General features: G+C 47.9%; 1 protein-coding gene across 1 annotated transcript in view; it reads left to right on the top strand.

Annotated features, from left to right (window-relative positions):
- Positions 1 to 18,349, top strand: part of tpk1 (thiamin pyrophosphokinase 1) — a 70,524-nt gene that overhangs the window by 46,288 nt on the left and 5,887 nt on the right. Inside the window, exon 8 of the mRNA XM_056583936.1 lies at positions 1,927 to 2,035. Coding sequence (XP_056439911.1) covers positions 1,927 to 2,035 — 109 coding nt within the window. The remainder of the gene's footprint in view (positions 1 to 1,926; positions 2,036 to 18,349) is intronic.

Here is an 18,349-nt window from a genome sequence, read left to right as displayed (position 1 = left end):
GTTAAGGTTTGAGACGGTTGTTTTCTGCCTGTAATTGAGTTTCCCATACTCTGGTGATGCTGGTGAATCGGGAAACCCTTATTTATACCTCATCTGTTTTCCTTCTACCATTCTCTCTAAATTCCTTCCCTATTTGTTTCCCCTCTCTCTACACCTGTACTAGTTTCGGAGCCATAATGAAGTGATGGGGGGGGGGGTAGGGGGGGGACTGTAACTGTGAGGGGGGGTGCCTGTTCTTCACCTCTGGAGGAACTATGGGGGTGTCGGGAGAGGGACCCCTGCTTTGTTTACCTGCTGCCCTTTGTTTGCCTAATGAAGCGTAGAGGGACGTGTGTTTAAATGATAAAGGAAGTCAACCGAGCAACTAACTCGTCCCACATTCAGTAGCGCCCACACAGTACAGGCAGAAATACAAATAGTGCATAAGACACAATGTGTAATTGGGAGGGGGAGGAAGGGGAATGAAACAATGATAACAATAACAGCTCTCACGCACGGTCATCGGTCATTGTGGCTTGTCTGTTTTTAATGGTGTGTGGGTTTGTGGGTATGTCCAGTAAAAGGTAACCGATAAACTTGAATTTTTTTTTTAATCGTTATTATTATTTTTATTTTTTTTACCACTTTCACACATTCTGAGGAACATTGAAACCGCACATAAACAGAACGCAGCCATGCGAACATCTTCATGACATTCCCAACAAAGCACTGCAACAGTTAACAACCACCCCCCCCCCCCCCCCCCCCCCCCCCCGGATCTGTGGCTCCAGGGAACAATTCAGGGGAGGGAGTGCGTTGAATGTGTGTCAACATCTACGTGTGTGTGTGTCTGTCTGTCTGTCTGTCTGTCTGTCTGTCTGTCTGTCTGTCTGTCTGTCTGTCTGTCTGTGTGTGTGTGTGTGTGTGTGTGTGTGTGTGTGTGTGTACATGTTGATGAGTGCATCTTCATGGGAGTCTAAATACATCAGATTCTTCCTTACTTAGATCAGAGGTTCTCAACGGGTCTACCAGCCTCAGAACCCACAAAGTCGCTCCGAAAAAAACAATTAGAATGTTTAATTTGAAATATTGCAGTAATCAACAATGCCTTCATGTACTGTTAAAAACATGGCGCAAACTAACAGTTGCAACATTCGGGGTTCAACCAAATGACATAGTAAGCATTTGAAAGATGGATTAACATTGCCGAACTAGTTAAAGATTATGGTTTGGCATATGCGCTGCAACCCAACTCGAAATGCCATCGCGACCTACCATTTGAAAATCGCAGACTTAAACGAACTACAGACGAAGGCTTTGAGTGTAGGCCCACCTTGACCACACAACATAATGATCCCGGGCTGGGTTTGGACGCACCCCTCTGTGTGACTCTGAACCTCGCTTTGTAGTGGAGGTCTGGCTTATGTAAAGCTGTAGGATATACTAAAATAGATGTCGAATTGCAGAGTTATCCTCTAAAATATAGTCAGCATGAAAGTGGGTCACAGGTCTGTCGGTAGCGGATGCTGGCTAGACGCTGATAATCACTTATTTTAATCAGTCTCCTCTACAGGGAATGTGCACTGAGGAATGTGCTTCCATTGAGAAGTGAAGCCTTTCAAAAAAAAGTGCATATATTTGTGCATAAATATCAGAATGGTTTATCTTAACCTTTTTATTTCTAAATGGTTTGGAATATATTCCCCATCCACATGCTCCCACACACACACATGCACACGCACACACACACACACTCACACACACACACTGGATGATGGAGGGACAGAGATGGGGTGAAGGCGCAGTCACAGTGTTTTGTGTGTGTGTGTGTGTGTGTGTGTGTGTGTGTGTGTGTGTGTGTGTGTGTGTGTGTGTGTGTGTGTGTGTGTGTGTGTGTGTGTGTGTGTGTGTGTGTGTGTGTGTGTGTGTGTGTGTGTGTGTGTTCAGGGGTCCCACAGGATAGAGGTGAACACGGGCCTGGAGGGGGAGTGGTGCAGCCTGATCCCAGTCGGCGGGCCGTGTCGAACACACACCACCGGGCTCAAGTGGAACCTGAGTGAGTGACACACACACACAAACGCACGCACGCACGCACGCACACACACACACCGACACACACACACACACACACACACACATTAACACACATACACACACATTCACACGTACACACGTACACACACACACACACACACACACACACACACACACACACCGACACACACACACACACACACACACACACACACACACACGTGCACACACACACCGACACATGCCTCACATGTCATCCCTATCTACATGCATGCGCTATAGCTGCCTTCAGACTTTGAGCTGTTTTGAATATATGGAAACTGAAGCGCTGAGGTAGACCCCCCCCACCCCGTACAAACTTTGTCGTAAAGTTTTAAAAGTATTTTTCAAACTGGTATTTCCACACTGGAATTTAATTCATTCACCAATAGTGATTTTAACAACTTGGCTCAGAGGAAGGCTGGAAGAACTAAAGAATTTAAGTACTAGACTCCGGGCAACATGGCTGTCAGCTCTAAAAAGACTTCAGAATTCAAATAACGCCCGACATCCGGCAGTGACGTTCGTTTAGAAGGGTCCCGTCGGTGTCACCCTTCAGCCAGAGTGTTGGACTTGTTATGTCGGGAGGAATTTGACAATGTTGCTTGCCCATCGTATCCTAAAACTACACCCCCCGCCCCCCCCCCCCTTCCCCATCCACCCTGAGGATGCTGGGGGTCTATCCCTGTCCTAATCCCCGCGCCCAGCTGTGATTTTAATTAGTTGGCAGGGTCCCACCTCTTCACTCAGACACACCGTCTGTCACAGGTGTTACATAATGTGGCCTCCATTCAATGTTGGTGTCCACACTGTGTGTGTGTACGTGTGTACGTGTGTGTGTGTCCTTGTGTTTGTTTTTGGGTTTGTGTGTATGTGTCCTCGTGTGTGTGTCCCTGTGTGTGTGTGTTTATGGTTTTGTTTGTGTATGTCCTCGTGTGTGTGTGTTTATGGTTTTGTGTGTCTGTGTGTGTATATGGCTGTGTGTGTGCTTGTGTGTTTGAGTGACGTGTGTGTTCATTAACTGGCGGGGTTGTTGACCAGCTTAAATGCGTTGTATATTTACTCTGCACACCTGTCGTAATTGTAATGAGCATGAATTCATACATTACAATCCTATGTAGATTAGCTTGGTTAGTAGGATACATAATTAATCACATGGATAATTAGGAAGTCTAGAATTTATGATTTCCCTGTGGAAGGAATCGACTCAGTATGCCGAAAAAACAACTCATTCTGGAAAATATGAAACACTTTTACTTTGTCATAGTTGTCTTTACTAAATGCTCGAACGTGGGTGTACAAAGTGTTTCTGTGTGTTTGCATACATGTTTATCTTTGCTGACACACAACCTGCACTTGAAGCTTAGGTTTGTGTTCTTGGCTGTGATTATGTGCTCCAATGTGTGTTTGTGTACGTTTTCGTGTGTGTTTGTCGTGTTTGCTTATGCGCGTATGCATACAATATTCGCAGACAGAATTTCTATGCATTTGTGCTTCATCTCTCTCGTGTGTGTGTGTGTGTGTGTGTGTGTGTGTGTGTGTGTGTGTGTGTGCGTATGCGTGCGTGTGTGTCCGTATGTGTGTGTGTGCGTATAATCTGTAGGGGGGGGGGGGGGGAGGGACTTCATCAGTTTGGTGCCTGTGTGCAAATATCTCTATTCTATTTGATTCAGCGTGTCTGGGGAGCCCGCCGAGAAGAGTGCTCTTAAGCTGCTCTTGTGTGACACCCGGGCTCTTCAGAAGTCCATTGAAACGTTCCCCACCCACATTCGCGGTTCAAAGGAACGCCGCCGTGATGAAAAATATACAACGCGACCATAAAGAAGTTTTCACGCTGACAGCTATTACCCTCTCAGGAGATCCCCCCCGAGCTTGTTTAAAACTCACTTTAAAGAATGAAAACTCGCTCGCTCGCACCCTTCATGTTGTTTTGATCCCTGCAAAGAGTGTGGATTTGGGGATGAGTCTACATTCTCAGTGACTAACCCCCCCTGGCCCCCCTGCCCCCCACCCACACACCCCCCGTGCCTTAGCTTGTACTTGAGAGAGGATGCGGCTTACAGTGTAACTGCCACATCGACTACGGTACGACGCAACCGAATGAAAGCCTCGTATTTATACCCACGTGTCTCGCTTTCAATGTTAAACAGTTTGCGGGCGGCGACACATAGTCTTTCTCGGCTCTGTGCGTCTGCTCGGGGAACTGTTCAATGAACGGGCTGATCGCTGAGAAGTCACAGCAAGCCAGCCACGACTCTGTGGGGGCAGAATAGCAGGAAATAATGAGCTGCTACCGTTTAGCGCGAGCAAACAGATTTAAACCGCGGCGTCTGTCAGGTTTTTTTTTTTAACCTGACAACCGGGCCTTTTTCAAACGCGATGACTACATCAAGGTGGATATCGATATCTGTGTATCCTTATGTAGATATATATACTTTTTGCAGAGGAAGACATCATCATTTGGAAACGTTTGACAGGTATCATCAGCATATCTGGGGCGGCAGTAGCTCAGGAGGTAGAGAGGGTTGGCTGTTAACCAGAAGGTTGCTGGTTCGATACCCGGTTCCTCCTAACCTCCTAGTCCCGACGAGCTGTCCGTCACCTCGCATGGCTGACGCCGCCGTCGGTGTGCGAGCGTGTGCATGAATGAGTGAATATTGTAAAGCGCTTTGGATAAAAGCGCTGTATAAATGCAGTCTTAAATTGACCATTTATATCTTAGCACCGGTACGACCATCGCCGGGACCGAGATGCTGTCGGTTGAGTGACGTTTGACTGTTCCCCCAAAATTAAATAAATGAACACAGAGGCGGAGGCGGAAATGCTGCACTTCTCTTCCGTCGAGTCGTATAGGTCATATCTGAGGGGGGGGGAAAGCAGCCAAACTGCATCACGGTTGTCATTGTTTACTGCTTTTAATGGCGGGAGTGTGGCGGCGTTGCGGTCGTTACCGCGTAACGAGGTGGGGTGCGCCGCGTACTGATGCCGTCGCCGCTACCCCCCACGGCGTGGGGTCCGCTGCGAGTTCGGACGAGGCCGATAACGAAGTGCCTTCGACGCACTGAAATTGGGAGTAGAGGGGAGGGGGAGGGGGAGGACATGAGAGGAGGGGCACGCGTCCCGGCTGCCACCGCGTAATGAGGACAGCAGCAGTGGGCTAATGAGATGCCCAGGTGGAGCGAGAGTCGGATGGAGCGGGGGAGCCGGCGGGAAAACACACTTGGCAAGCATGACATTGCATCTCTCTCTCTCTCTCTCTCTCTCTCTCTCTCTCTCTCTCTCTCTCTCTCTCTCTCTCTCTCTCTCTCTCTCTCTCTCTCTCTCTCTCTCTCTCTCTCTCTCTCTCTCTCTCTCTCTCTCTCTCTCTCTCTCCCTCCCTCCCTATCATTCCTATTATATTTCATAAGTCCCTAACATTTCGTTTCACGAGAAAGGAGTCCGATGGAACAGGTGTGAAGAGGCCTCGTTCCACAGCGCCTCATCGCCCCAGTGCCAACCAATCATCTCATGCATAATTGATTGTCCCCCACACTATTCTACACCCACCATAGGTTAATTTACATTCAGGTAGATTCAATGCGATACCCATGGGTATCATGATGAACGGACATGTGAATGTTTCCCGAATTGCCCTTTTGGGTTCAAATCAATTTGGCCGAATGAAACGGTTGGCTGGCCTACACGTCTTTCTACCCATCTGCCCCAGCTATCTGCGTGCGCTCGGACTTGGAACTCACTGCATATGACCAGCGTTTTCCACAAGAATAGGCAGACCTACCGCTAAAGCTAGCGAGCTAGTCGTGCACTTTGGGGCGAATGCTTGTGGAGCAATGGCCTAGATGGATTTCTTTTCGGTTGGACACTTTGAAAATCAAGCTCAGACTATCTGGTTTCTGCATATTGCCTGGCATTGCTTAAACACAAATGCTATTTGTTAATTAATTTTGGTAAAAAATAAACATTTTGTCGCCTCGTCTTCCAAAGTGCCCGGTCAAACGTTGCGTTCAAAACTTATGTGGCCCGCTTGCCACTGACGCACACAGACTAGCATTAGCAGGGAACGGGGGGGGCGGGGGGGGGGGTTAGGACTACAGGTTTCATGGTTAATAATGTGACATCCTCTCCTTAGCATACTGCCGTATAACTCATCCAAGGAAGTCATTCAGCTCACCCCGTACCTCGGGGGGCTGTTTTAATGATCCCACCGGGAACAGACTGTAACCTCTCATCTCTCCTGTAGCGCACGGACGAGAGATGGAGACATTAGAGAGAGACATCGAGAAAGAGAGAGAGAGTGGGAGAGACTTAGAGAGACATAGAGAGAGAGAGAGCGGGAGAGACTTGGGGAGAGAAAGAGAGGGAGAAAGAGAGAGGGATAGCTCAGAGAGAAGGAACTTGACGGGAGGGAAGGTGGGGGGGAGAAGATGTGTGAAGAATGACAGTAGAGGGGATGGAGAGAGAGAGAGAGAGAAGGAGAGAGAGAGGGAGAGAGAGAGAGAGAGAGAGAGAGCGTACAGAGACGACAGCCATGTTGTTTATTTGTTGTCGGTGGAGGATGACGCACAGCAGGAGTGTTCAAAGATTAGGGAAACAGCGGCAAAAGTTTGTGCTTTAACATATGCACAACACAAACACACACAGGGTTTTAATTGTGTGTGTCTGTGTGCGTATGTGCGTGAGTGCATGCGTGTGTGTGGTTGTGTGTGTGATTGGATGCTTGCATGTGTGTGTGTGTGTGTGTGTGTGTGTGTGTGTGTGTGTGTGTGTGTGTGTGTGTGTGTGTGTCTGTGTGTGTGTGTGGGCGTGTATGTGTATGTCTATTTTTGTTTCAAGAAAAGTTATTTTCTTCCCTGCAACGGATTTCAGAGTTGCAGGCTATTTGAAGAAACATTATTCTTTGCTGTACCTTAGATAGCGGCCATTTTGTCACCCGCCCTCACCCCTGTGGTTCTGCAATGTGCCGTCTCCCTTATTATTGTATTTGTTGTTGTATTTATCTGATGGTATCCTATGGTGTACCAAAATAGATGGTCCCATTCCTGCTTTGGTCCAGACATTCGTATTGCTTACCCACATACACACAGCCCATCCAATAATACTACAGTATATGTCCCACAGTATATTTGTATAGTCTTGTCGAACGGTAACTGACACCTTTTGTATTTTCAGACTATATACTGTATATATTTATATATTTATGTATTCCTGTCTAATGGTAGACCCCTGTCACATTTTCAGTATGTGTGTATATATATATATATTAGAGCTGTCAGTTAAACGCGTTATTAGCGGCGTTAACGCAAACCAAATTTAACGGCGTTACATTTTTTATCGCGTGATTAACGTAATTATTTTATAAAAAAAGAAAAAAAAAACTTTTTCTTTGGCTCAAAACAAAGAAGCAGTAGCCTGACTGCTATGTTCAAATGACATTTGTTCAAAGCAGTCGTTTAATTGCACTATAGGCTCTTTTTTTGTATCGTCCTGTTTTGATCAGTGTATATGCCAATGTTGTTATCAATAAAAAATAATTTGCACAAGGCAAGCCGATGCACTTCACCATGTTGATAAGAGAATTAAAATGAGAAGAATTATGGGACAAAAAAATCAAGGGATATTTAGCATAGAAAAATAATTAGCGATTAATCGCGATTAATTAGAGTTAACTATGACATTAATGCGATTAATCACGATTAAATATTTTAATCGCTTGACAGCTCTAATATATATATATATATATATATATATATATGGTATATATAGTCTTGTCTAACGCAACACCAACCTCTATGACTCAAGCAGTTCGGCGCACCGTATTCCTCTTCCCCTCAAAGAAAAACGAGAGCAATCCAGTGGACTCTGACTGAGCAAACGACTGCTGACCCTGACTCAGGACCCATTCCCGCCGCCGCTACTGCGGTGAAACGGCCACGAGGTTAAGGGCTGCCCATTGGCTGTGCCCAGGTTTGAAACATCCACTCAGAGTCAGAATGGAAAGGTCTGCAGATTGTCGGGACTCTAATTCCCTCCAATGATTAGGAATTAATGGTATGCCCTTTGTGTAGCGCCTCTTCGCCCTACCGCTTCCACTCAAAGTGCTTTCCATTCGAGGCTATGCATTCAGCCAGACGTACGCACGCACGCACGCACGCACACGCACACGCACACGCACACACACACACACAAAAAGGGCTCCTGTCCAACCCAGGCTAAGGAAAATATTTCAGTCAGTTTGGCCTTGTTCTACAACAGTGTATGTAAGGTTTGACCTTGGGGGGTGGAGGGCTTCAGAAACATGAACCAAAACTCAAACTGGAACACTACACCATAGAGAGTGGATGACTCTCTATAGAAGTCACTCTAGAGAGAGTGGCTAACGCCAGAGACAGGAGTCACAGTCAACCAGCATGGTCACACAGTGCACTTTTTAAAAGGAGTTATAGTGAGTTGTTGCCTCTCTTGATGATATCTCAAGGTGACATACGTAGTGAGGAATGTTGATGAATGGAAATGCATCAAATGACATCACAAGAAATCCATTTAATCCAATGGATCACTGCTTTGGGGGCTTTCCCTTCAGGGGTCAGTGCATGCGCTGGAGTGGGGTAGGGTTAGGTTATGAGCACATGAGTAAAGATTTGTCATGGCTTTGTTGTTGGTCCATGAGGTCATTTTGTTTATCAGCAGTTTGACATCACAGCCAAGATCGCCATTCTTTGAAGAATGGATAAGATAGGGAAAAGAAGAGGTAAATATACAAACAAAAATATCTGGTCAGTGGGTTATTATTCAATGCATTCCTCAAGGTTGTGATTAAAGGTAGAGTGAACTGAATACTGAACAATTGTAGTGTCTGTATTTGTTTGTGTGTGTGTGTGTGTGTGTGTGTGTGTGTGTGTGTGTGTGTGTGTGTGTGTGTGTGTGTGTGTGTGTGTGTGTTTGTTTGTGTTGTGGTGGTTACCATTCACTTGTAAAATAGGAGAATAAGCATTCAAGATATTTATCCATTCATTCATTCATTCATTTACCCATTCTCATTCATGCCCTCTGAGTCGCACTCCCTCAGAAAACTCTTCCAGCGGCCTCACCAAAGCGTGCCTCATGCAATGGAAGGCTAATTCTCCCTGTCTGGCAGTCAGATAACAGGAGGCAGAACATTATCACCCGCTACAGTCACCAACATTAGGTTGGCAGCTGTTTGAATTTCATGCCGCCATGGTTCGGTTCAGGCCTTCCCCGGGAACTCTGAAGTCGTCTTTATATTTCCCCCTCCGAACATTTGCGCTGGCTTCGGTTGTTCTCTGCTGCTTTTAATGCATTTATGTTCCTCCTCCCCTCCGAGGAACGGAGATCGTTTCATGTATCTGATCCAACACACAGCTCCAGCGATGCATGCTTTGTCTTGACATAATAAATTACAGCCTTAATCATTTATCCTGTGTCTCGCGGTGGCGCCATGTCCCTGAAGCGCCGCGCTCATATTTTTCTAATGGTTTTATCCGTTCTACCTGCCTAGCTCTTTCTAATTATGCATTGATTCATTATTATTATTCCTTTCATTTAGGTTGCGCGTGTAGCCTCACAAAACAGCCAACGTATCCGTTCCTGTCGCTTTGAGTTGAGATCCAAGGCTCAACTTGGGTTGCCAAAGCCTGCCGTAATTCCAGCAAACTCTCAACTGACCACGTGAAGCTACTCTATGCTAGGGTAGGCTAACTGGCTAGACAAATTTCGAAAGTCTGGCAAACAATTTGCGTCGCACTACGTGCCCTTGACTTCTTGTGTTTCCCACCTCCTGCTAACTCGCTCTTTGTCTTTACCCCGTCCTTGGTGCAGCTCACTGAGAATGACTGGCACGGAACCACCCACTGCAAATATTCTCCGAGACATTAATCTGGCATAAAGGAGGGTGTCATTGAGTCTCCATAATCCTCAAAGCGAAAGTGGGGCGACCCAGTCGAAATCCCGTGACCCGCAGGGGCAAAGGAACTTAGTGAATAAAGTTGTTGTGTGCGTGTGTGTGCGTGTGCGTGTGCGTGTGTGTGTGCACAAATGCAGTGTTCTTCGAAGAGCATGTTTACATAAAACCAGCAATGCTATTTTGGACAGACCCATTTCCTACATGTGGCAGCGTTTCGTTTCAAACCGAGACACCCCGGTAGAAAACGATGTCAGCGATCGGCAGGGGGTACCGCCTGACCTTTTGATATGAGACCCGTGTCCGTGTTCCTGAGTGCGTGCACATATTCACATGCTCATTATATGGCTCATGAAACAAACGTGACAAGGTCATAACGATGGGAGCGCACACACCCCTGCCGCATCACCACATGGGCCCCATTCCCACGAAACACACACACACACACACGCACGCACGCACGCACGCACGTGCACACACACACACACACACACACACACACACACACACACACACACACACACCCCCCCTGTGGAGGAGCAAACAGGGATGTGTGTCGATGACAATACAATTAGTCGCACAAATAGGCGGGCGTCGCGGGGGGGAATGAGTGCACCCCCCCCCTCTCACACCAGGAGGGGGTATTTAACCGACAGGAAGCTCGCTGGGATGGTGGCGGTGACGGCGGTGACGGCGGTGACGGCGGTGACGGCGGCCGGGGATTTAAACGGCAGCGTACCAAAGACACGTTCGCCAGAGGCCACCGATTGCACTTTTCCATTGCCATTTTTCGGACCGCAAACTGCGACCGTTAAGCGGTCCCACTGGAGTCTACTGGACAGATTCGTCATCCCGTCTTCCTTTCAAGCAAAATGCATTCGATACTAATTAATCGTTCCAACAGTCTGACAAGAGGGCGCCGCTACTCAAACGCGATCGACTCCAAAACAAGCGTGACATCAGTTACCGCCACACCTTCACACGGGGGGAGCCCTGTTGTTATGGAGATGGAAACCCAAGCCAGGCCAGGCTGCCCCACAGTGCCCCAGACTCAAGCCAAAGCCAGGCTAGCACATTTGTATGGGTAAGGGGCCCTCTAGTCGCTCTTCAAAGAACGGCCCCGTTTCATGTCTGCTCATGTGGGAGATTGCTTGCCAGCGCAAAGATTTCAAGAGACGACCGATGGGATCTGATGTAGCAGCCGGTCGCCATCGGGATTCTCCCATAGCATGTTCAAAAGGAAGGGGAACCGACACACACATAAACACACACACCTGACATACATACAGTAGGTGACCGCGTGATCCTTAGTGACTGGGATCGCGGCAACGCGGTGACCGAAGCCCTTTTAAAAGGTCGGTGTTCGGTTCAAAAAACGTTCGGCACACCTAAACACCTGCCCGCCGGCGGAACGGGCTGTCACTGTCAGGGAGCGCTATTCTGCCGTCCCCTCCCCGGGACGGCGCCTCTTCCATCCCCCGAATCCATCCAGAGCGCGCCTGTTGCTTCTGTGATCGTTGCTGTTTCAGTGGTGAGGAGGGGGGCAGCGGGGCGGGAGGTAGGGGGGGGGGGGGGGGGGGGGGGGGGGGGGGGGTGTTGTGGGCTATCTATCATGCAAAGCGAGCTTGAAGGAGCAGAGCGCGGGGGCCCATCCGCTGATGATGAAGTGGGTCGTAATGCCGGACGCCATCCGCAAAAAGCGCTCCACATAGTTTGACGGCGGGGCTAACGGATATGATTGAAAACACGGCGGCGGTGGCGCCGGGCTGCCACGGTGTATGCGGGCGCCGTCACTCATGTTCCCCCCCCCAGTGTTTAGCCCCCCCCCCCCACACAGGGGGGGACACAGCTTTGTTTGTTTTTGTTGCTTGATTCGTTTAGACAATGAATCGGTTTTGAGCGGCTCACCTTGTGTGTGTGTGTGTGTGTGATTTGCGTACACGCACACACAAGGGAACTCAAAACTGCAACAACGATGGTGGGTGTGTGTGCGCGTGTGTGTGTGTGTGTGTGTGTGTGTGTGTGCGCGTGTGCGTGTGTGTGTGTGTGTGTGTGTGTGTGTGTGTGTGTGTGTGTGTGTGTGTGTGTGTGTGTGTGTGTGTGTGTGCGCGCGTGTGTGTGTGTGTGTGTGTGTGTGAGGAGGCAGACTCTGAGATCGCTGCCAATCCAGAACAAAAGGGGTACCATGCTGTCAGGTTGAATGGTGAGTGTGTTGAAATGGGCCTTTGTGTTTCTACCCGAGCGTTCTCTCTCGAGCGACACACAGCGACTCGTGTTCAATCGAGGACCTGCTGAAGCCCTCACCTGCTCGGAAAGCTTTTCTTTCCAGAATTTTTTTTTTTAATATAATAATAATCATTTTGAAACAAAAACTGCTTGATTTCAATCTTGTATTATGCAGTGTAGCTGTACTTGTCCGTTTTGCTACCCGTGACTGTATCCCTGTTTGCCGTTAAATGTATTAATGTCACTGGGCACCCATGAGCGTTGCGATACAAGATAATAGCTGCAAATTCAAAGCAGATACGCACACAATGTTATTGTTGTTTCTTCAAAGTTAACGCAATTACCGCGATAATGACTGGTTTATGGAGGCGACGATTGGGTGAATGAAACAATGACACTAATTCCTTCCTTCATTCGCATGACTATTTATTTGACAAATATTTGTGTTTAATTGCCAGTTGTTCGATAGTTTACGCCTTTGTTTATTGTCTGTCTTCCGCAGCAGTTGCTTAATAGCTGGTTCCGGGTTTCCATTGCGGTACGTTAAACAGCAAATGAGTGTGTAAGGGCACCTGTAAAAGTCAATAAGTTTAAGGGTGTGTGTGTGTGTGTGTGTGTGTGTGTGTGTGTGTGTGTGTGTGTGTGTGTGTGTGTGTGTGTGTGTGTGTGTGTGTGTGTGTGTGTGTGTGTGTGTGTGTGTGTGTGTGTGTGTGTGTGTGTGTGTGTCCATGTCCGTGTGTACGTTTATTCAAGTGTGCGTAAAAATGCACATGCGAGTTCACTCTTCGTTCATAAGAGTATGCGTGCGTGTGTGTTTGTATGTTTGTGTGTTTGTATGTGAACAGTGCTGGTCTGTCACTGCCTCTGCCGTGTCTTGGACGTAAGCTGCATGAGCTGTTGGCCTCCGCCAGTAATCCGCCACTTGTTGATGCGCGGTTGATGTGGTTTCAGCCGTCTACCAGCGCAGTCACATGGCGACAGGGATTAGGATTTGGCGGCGAGCCCTTACTTGAAATATCGGCTAATTAATTTCCAAATAATTGATACCGCAGAATCGGAAGTCAGCACTGTTTAATCGGACACGCGCCCGCGCACTCATTTACACAACAATGTCCTCTGATTTTCTCCTTGGCAGGTTATTCCCCAAAACAGCAGTACTACTGTGTGTGTGTGTGTGTGTGTGTGTGTGTGTGTGTGTGTGTGTGTGTGTGTGTGTGTGTGTGTGTGTGTGTGTGTGTGTGTGTGTGTGTGTGTGTGTGTGTGTGTGTGTGTGTGTGTGTGTGTGTTGTTATATTTCGCTGCATCACTATGTTTGTGACTTAACACAGACCATAACAAAGAAAAATGGACAACCTGTCATAGGTGTCCCCTCAGAGCCTGTGGGTCTGTTACTGTGTGTGTGTGTGTGTGTGTGTGTGTGTGTGTGTGTGTGTGTGTGTGTGTGTGTGTGTGTGTGTGTGTGTGTGTGTGTGTGTGTGTGTGTGTGTGTGTGTGTGTGTGTGTGTGTGTGTGTGTGTGAGACTGTATGTGCTTCTGCCTTACTGTATGCTTGTGTCTGTATACCTCTGATTGGGCCTGCCTGCATGTGTGTATGTGTTATGTGTGCACATGTGCATGAGTTTGGCTGGGTGCAAAAGTGACAAAAAGATAGTTATAGAGAGAGACAGACAGTTGTACAGATCAAGGACAATGGCTGTCTGGCTTGTGAAGAGGGAGACTGTGAGCAAGGGATCCTCGTTCAGTATGATGTGTCAAAGCCCACTCAAGTGCTCCAGAGGGCAGCCTCGCCCACCACTACCTCAAACCCCCCCCCTCTCCCTCCTGTTCTGTCTCTCTCTCTCTCTCTCTCTCTCTCTCTCTCTCTCTCTCTCTCTCTCTCTCTCTCTCTCTCTCTCTCTCTCTCTCTCTCTCTCTCTCTCTCTCTCTCTCTCTCTCTCTCTCATGATTTCTTCCTACTTTAAGTCCTGTGAATAGTCTTGTGTTTGAATACTGCTTCCACATCACAATGCATCATGGGATATTTTTTCTGCCAATGTTTCTGCCGCATAATGGGTCCTCAAGAGAGTTGTACAACAGTGAAACCCTTAATCAACTAAATACACCATATCCTAAGCTAATAAAAACTTTGTTTAGCCACTTCTCCCCTGAGAAACACTGGGGAAGTTTCTAACGCTCCAATGTCTCCCTGTAATGAGAAATCATTCCGGTTTAATTAGCAAACAATGGTCAAATAACCATCATATCTAACAAAGCAATGCTCCTATGCCTCCTAAATAGAGGCGGTCATTGTGATGTGACAATCCCCCGATATGAATAAACTTGCCTTGCATTTGCATCAATCTCTCTCTAAAAATTGTACAATGTTTTTATGCGTGTCCCTGTGAAATAGAAAGCCTCCAAAATGGCACAAGGACTTGACAGGGTACACATCATTATATTTTAGTTAGAAATACTAATTTACACATTAAAAAATGAGGTGTAACTGGAACTATGATGTTAATAAGCAATTGTCCTATCAAGAAGGGTTAGAGGGATGTAATAAAAGTTAATGATGAATTTAAATCCAAATATCAAACTTCCACATTCTGATTCAATTGAAGTCATAAAATCCATGCCAACTCAATACAACAGTGCCCTGTCGAAAATTGCTAACTGTCTATATAAAAACAATTGTAATTTAATGTAGATGAATATTTCACAGCGGCAATCTCATTACCAAGACTTCATTTCAGTATAAATTATTTAAGATTCTCTTCTCCTAATCTAAAAATAGAATCACACACACACACACACACACACACGCACACACACACACACACTTAGCCTTTATTACTCGGGCAGAATATGCAATGTTTTATACCACAGATGTTTTGTTCATAATTTCTGTTGGAGCAAGTTAGGGAGGGAGGAGTGCTTGATCTGGCGGTGCGGCAGATGGATGTATCTGCTCATGGATCTTGTCGGCGCAGGTCCCAACCACCGACCCCGCAAGTGGTCCGCATAACCTCTCCCTTCTCTCCCTCCGCCCTTCCATCTCCATGCCCCCTTCAGAGGCAATCGGGGCATCCAACCCCCATTCTCCCTTGGCTTTCTCGCTCCTCCTCCTCCTCCTCCTCCTCCTCCTCCTCCTATCCAACTGAATCCTCCTCTCCTGTGTCTCGTCCTTCTGACCCCATCCTCCTCCTCCTCCTCCTCCATCGACCCATCCCCTTCCTCCTCCAGCTTCCCTCCTCCTTCTCCTCTTCTGTGTCTCAGTCTCGCCATCCTCACCTCGTCCTCGTCTGCTCCTGTCCCACGTCTCCCCTCGTCCACCCCTCCGCCTCCTCTCCTGCTCCTCCTCCCACTCCTCCGTCTCCCCAGACGCCCCCCTCTCCTCCACCCTCCTTCATGCTGCCCTGCACTCGCTGTCCGCCCCCTCGCTAACGCTTTAATATCTCCCGTCTTGTACTTTCCACAGTGAGCTCGGGGAGAAAAATATATCTGTTCTGTCTTTTTTTCTCTTGACCTCTCGACTCTCCCTCGTTCAGTAGCTCTCTCTCCCCTTCCCTCCCCTCTCTCCCCTTCTCTCCCCTCTCTCTCCTTCTCTCCCCTCTCTCTCCTTCTCGCTCGTGCACCCTCTCTGTCTTGTGCACCCTTCGCCTCCACCTACTCTGTCTCGCTACACCCGAGCATCACACCCCATCCCTCTTGTGCACTCGACTTCACCTTTTTCATCCCTCCCTCTTATTCAATCTTCATCTTTCTCCTTCGCTCCCTCTCTCCTTATCGCTCGCTCACTTTATAACTGCCTCTCTCCCTCTGTCTCTCTGCCCCGCTCTCTCTCTCTCTCTCTCTCCGCCCTTCTGCCTCACCCTAATCCTCACCAGGACGCCCCAGACAGAGTAAATGAACACAGTGTATACTGTGTCAGTGGCGAGGAAAACTACCTTTTTATCGCTTTATTTATGAACCCTCAGATGCCTGACATCACACGCATCACCCGCATGTGAGCCAAGGGGGGAGGGGGAAAATGAAACGGAAACCCTGATGTGAACCTCTCATGTTCCGCAGAGGGGGACCAGGAGACACACACACACACACACACACACACACACACACACACACACACACACACACACACACACACACACACACACACACACACACACACACACACACACACACACACACACACGCACACACAAAGACACGGCCTCGCTCGTTCTGCATGATCCTGCGTTTTCCTCACCCGACATGGGTCGTTTAAGTAACCTCAGGTTTTTCATCTGCGCGAGGAACACGTCAAACATGTCCCGCCAGTGAACCAGCACCTCGACGCAACCCTTTCACCTCGAGTGGAACCACTTATCAGAACACTCTAGTATAGTTCGTGTTTTTCGTCACCCCTCTCTCTTTCTCTCCCTCTCTGTCAAAACCACGTTACGCCGTGACCCCGGTTTGCAATGTAGTTTGTCTTATTTGTTACCCCTCTCTCACTCCCTCTCGTTCTCTCTCTCGCTCTCTCCACGCCGTGCTCCTTTACAAGGTCAGGTCCACCTGTACCCAGACACCTAGAGGTTAAGCCGCGGCAGAGCGGTGATTGGAGAGCCTTGAGACAGCATCCCCTAGCCACTAGCTCCATAAACATTTAATGGGAACAGCCTATCACCGCCCAGCAGATGGGGCCAACGTTTGCTAGGCCCGCGCCGCTAGGCCTGGCTCACGGGCCAATAAATAGCTGTGACATAAAAAGGGTGAATGTCAACCGCGGGGAAAGGACACTGTTCCTACATCACACAACCCCGGTGTCATGAAACAGACGAACTCAAGACACCTGCTGTGTCTCGTAATGAACGCTGCCAACGCGTTGATGGTGTCATTTCCTTTCTTCCTTCCTTTTGATCGCCCGTTCATTTGGCGACTAGTGAATTCACACATTCGTTCCTTGGTTGTTTATAAATTTGTTAAATGATCCTTAGTTTGTTCATTCCTTCATTCATTTGTTCTTTGCATTCATTCATTAATTCCTCAGTTCCTCTGTTCCATTTGTTCCTTATTTCATCCATGCATAGATGAATGTTTTCCTTAGTGAACACATGCATTCAGTGATCCCTAAGTCCATTCCTTCATACCTCCCAAAAAAGAGGCCAGATGGTGGAAGCACAATTTAGACCCTTTGGATGAGACTACTTGATGAATCTCCAGTTTTCCAAAGCATTTATGTGTTCAGATGTTGTTTATTACCAACTCCAAGACAGCCTCGTCCAAACCACTTATTAGTAATAACTCTGCAACGTTGACAGCTGCGTATTGGCACCGCCCATGATAGGCTTCCACTGTGTGTGTGTGTTTGTTTGTGTGCATCTGAAGAGAATAATACAGCTCTAAAGTTTCTGTCTGCTGTACTTTTCATGACGGACGTGCAAAGTCCGGGAAGTGAAGGCAGGAAGAAACTTATTTTTCCACGGCCCGCAAAACTGGGGAGCATTAGTACTGGAGCCAATGCATAACTTGGAGAGTGCACCTGCCTAAATGTTTGCCTCGACCCACCCCCGAAGCCCAAAAAAATGAGGCTTATCATTTATTCACTGAAGCTTATTCATAAAGATGAGACATTCCCAGGAGTGGATTTCAGAGTTAACATCTGTGTTGTCTGACTGGCCTCAAAGCAAACCTCATTATGGTCCGGCATACCGGTCGTCTCTCCTTCCGTTTCCCTTCACCCCTTCTCAGCCACTCTCTCCACACAAGCACAGAGTCTGGGAGGCCCTACTAATGTTCACGGTGAGAACGGGATCGTGGTTCATTGTTGTTTTCTTTCCCTTCCTATTTTCATTCAAAGTTTGAATTTTCCGCTGAAGACAAGGGACCCTCTCACGTGGTTTTATTTCAGCGGTTACTACGTCCCAGCGTACCACTCCATTTATTTGACTTTACAATACCTGACAAGACACCGCAACCCAACAGCTATTTTCATTTTCTTTCTTTCGTCGTTCTTTCTCTACCTGTCCCAATTTACCATTAGCCTCTGAGCCTGTACATGCCCCCCCCCCCCCCGCCCCCATCTACCTCCACCTACTCCCCCCCCCCCCCCCTCACTGCGAGCCCCCCTTCTCTGGGGTAATTTGTTGGGTAAATACGGCCTACTTACGGTTGACGGGCCCTCTCGGCCGT

Source organism: Gadus chalcogrammus, chromosome 23 (assembly GCF_026213295.1).
Source record: "Gadus chalcogrammus isolate NIFS_2021 chromosome 23, NIFS_Gcha_1.0, whole genome shotgun sequence".
In the NCBI taxonomy this organism is placed as follows: domain Eukaryota; kingdom Metazoa; phylum Chordata; class Actinopteri; order Gadiformes; family Gadidae; genus Gadus; species Gadus chalcogrammus.
This window is presented reverse-complemented; position numbering and strand designations above follow the sequence as displayed.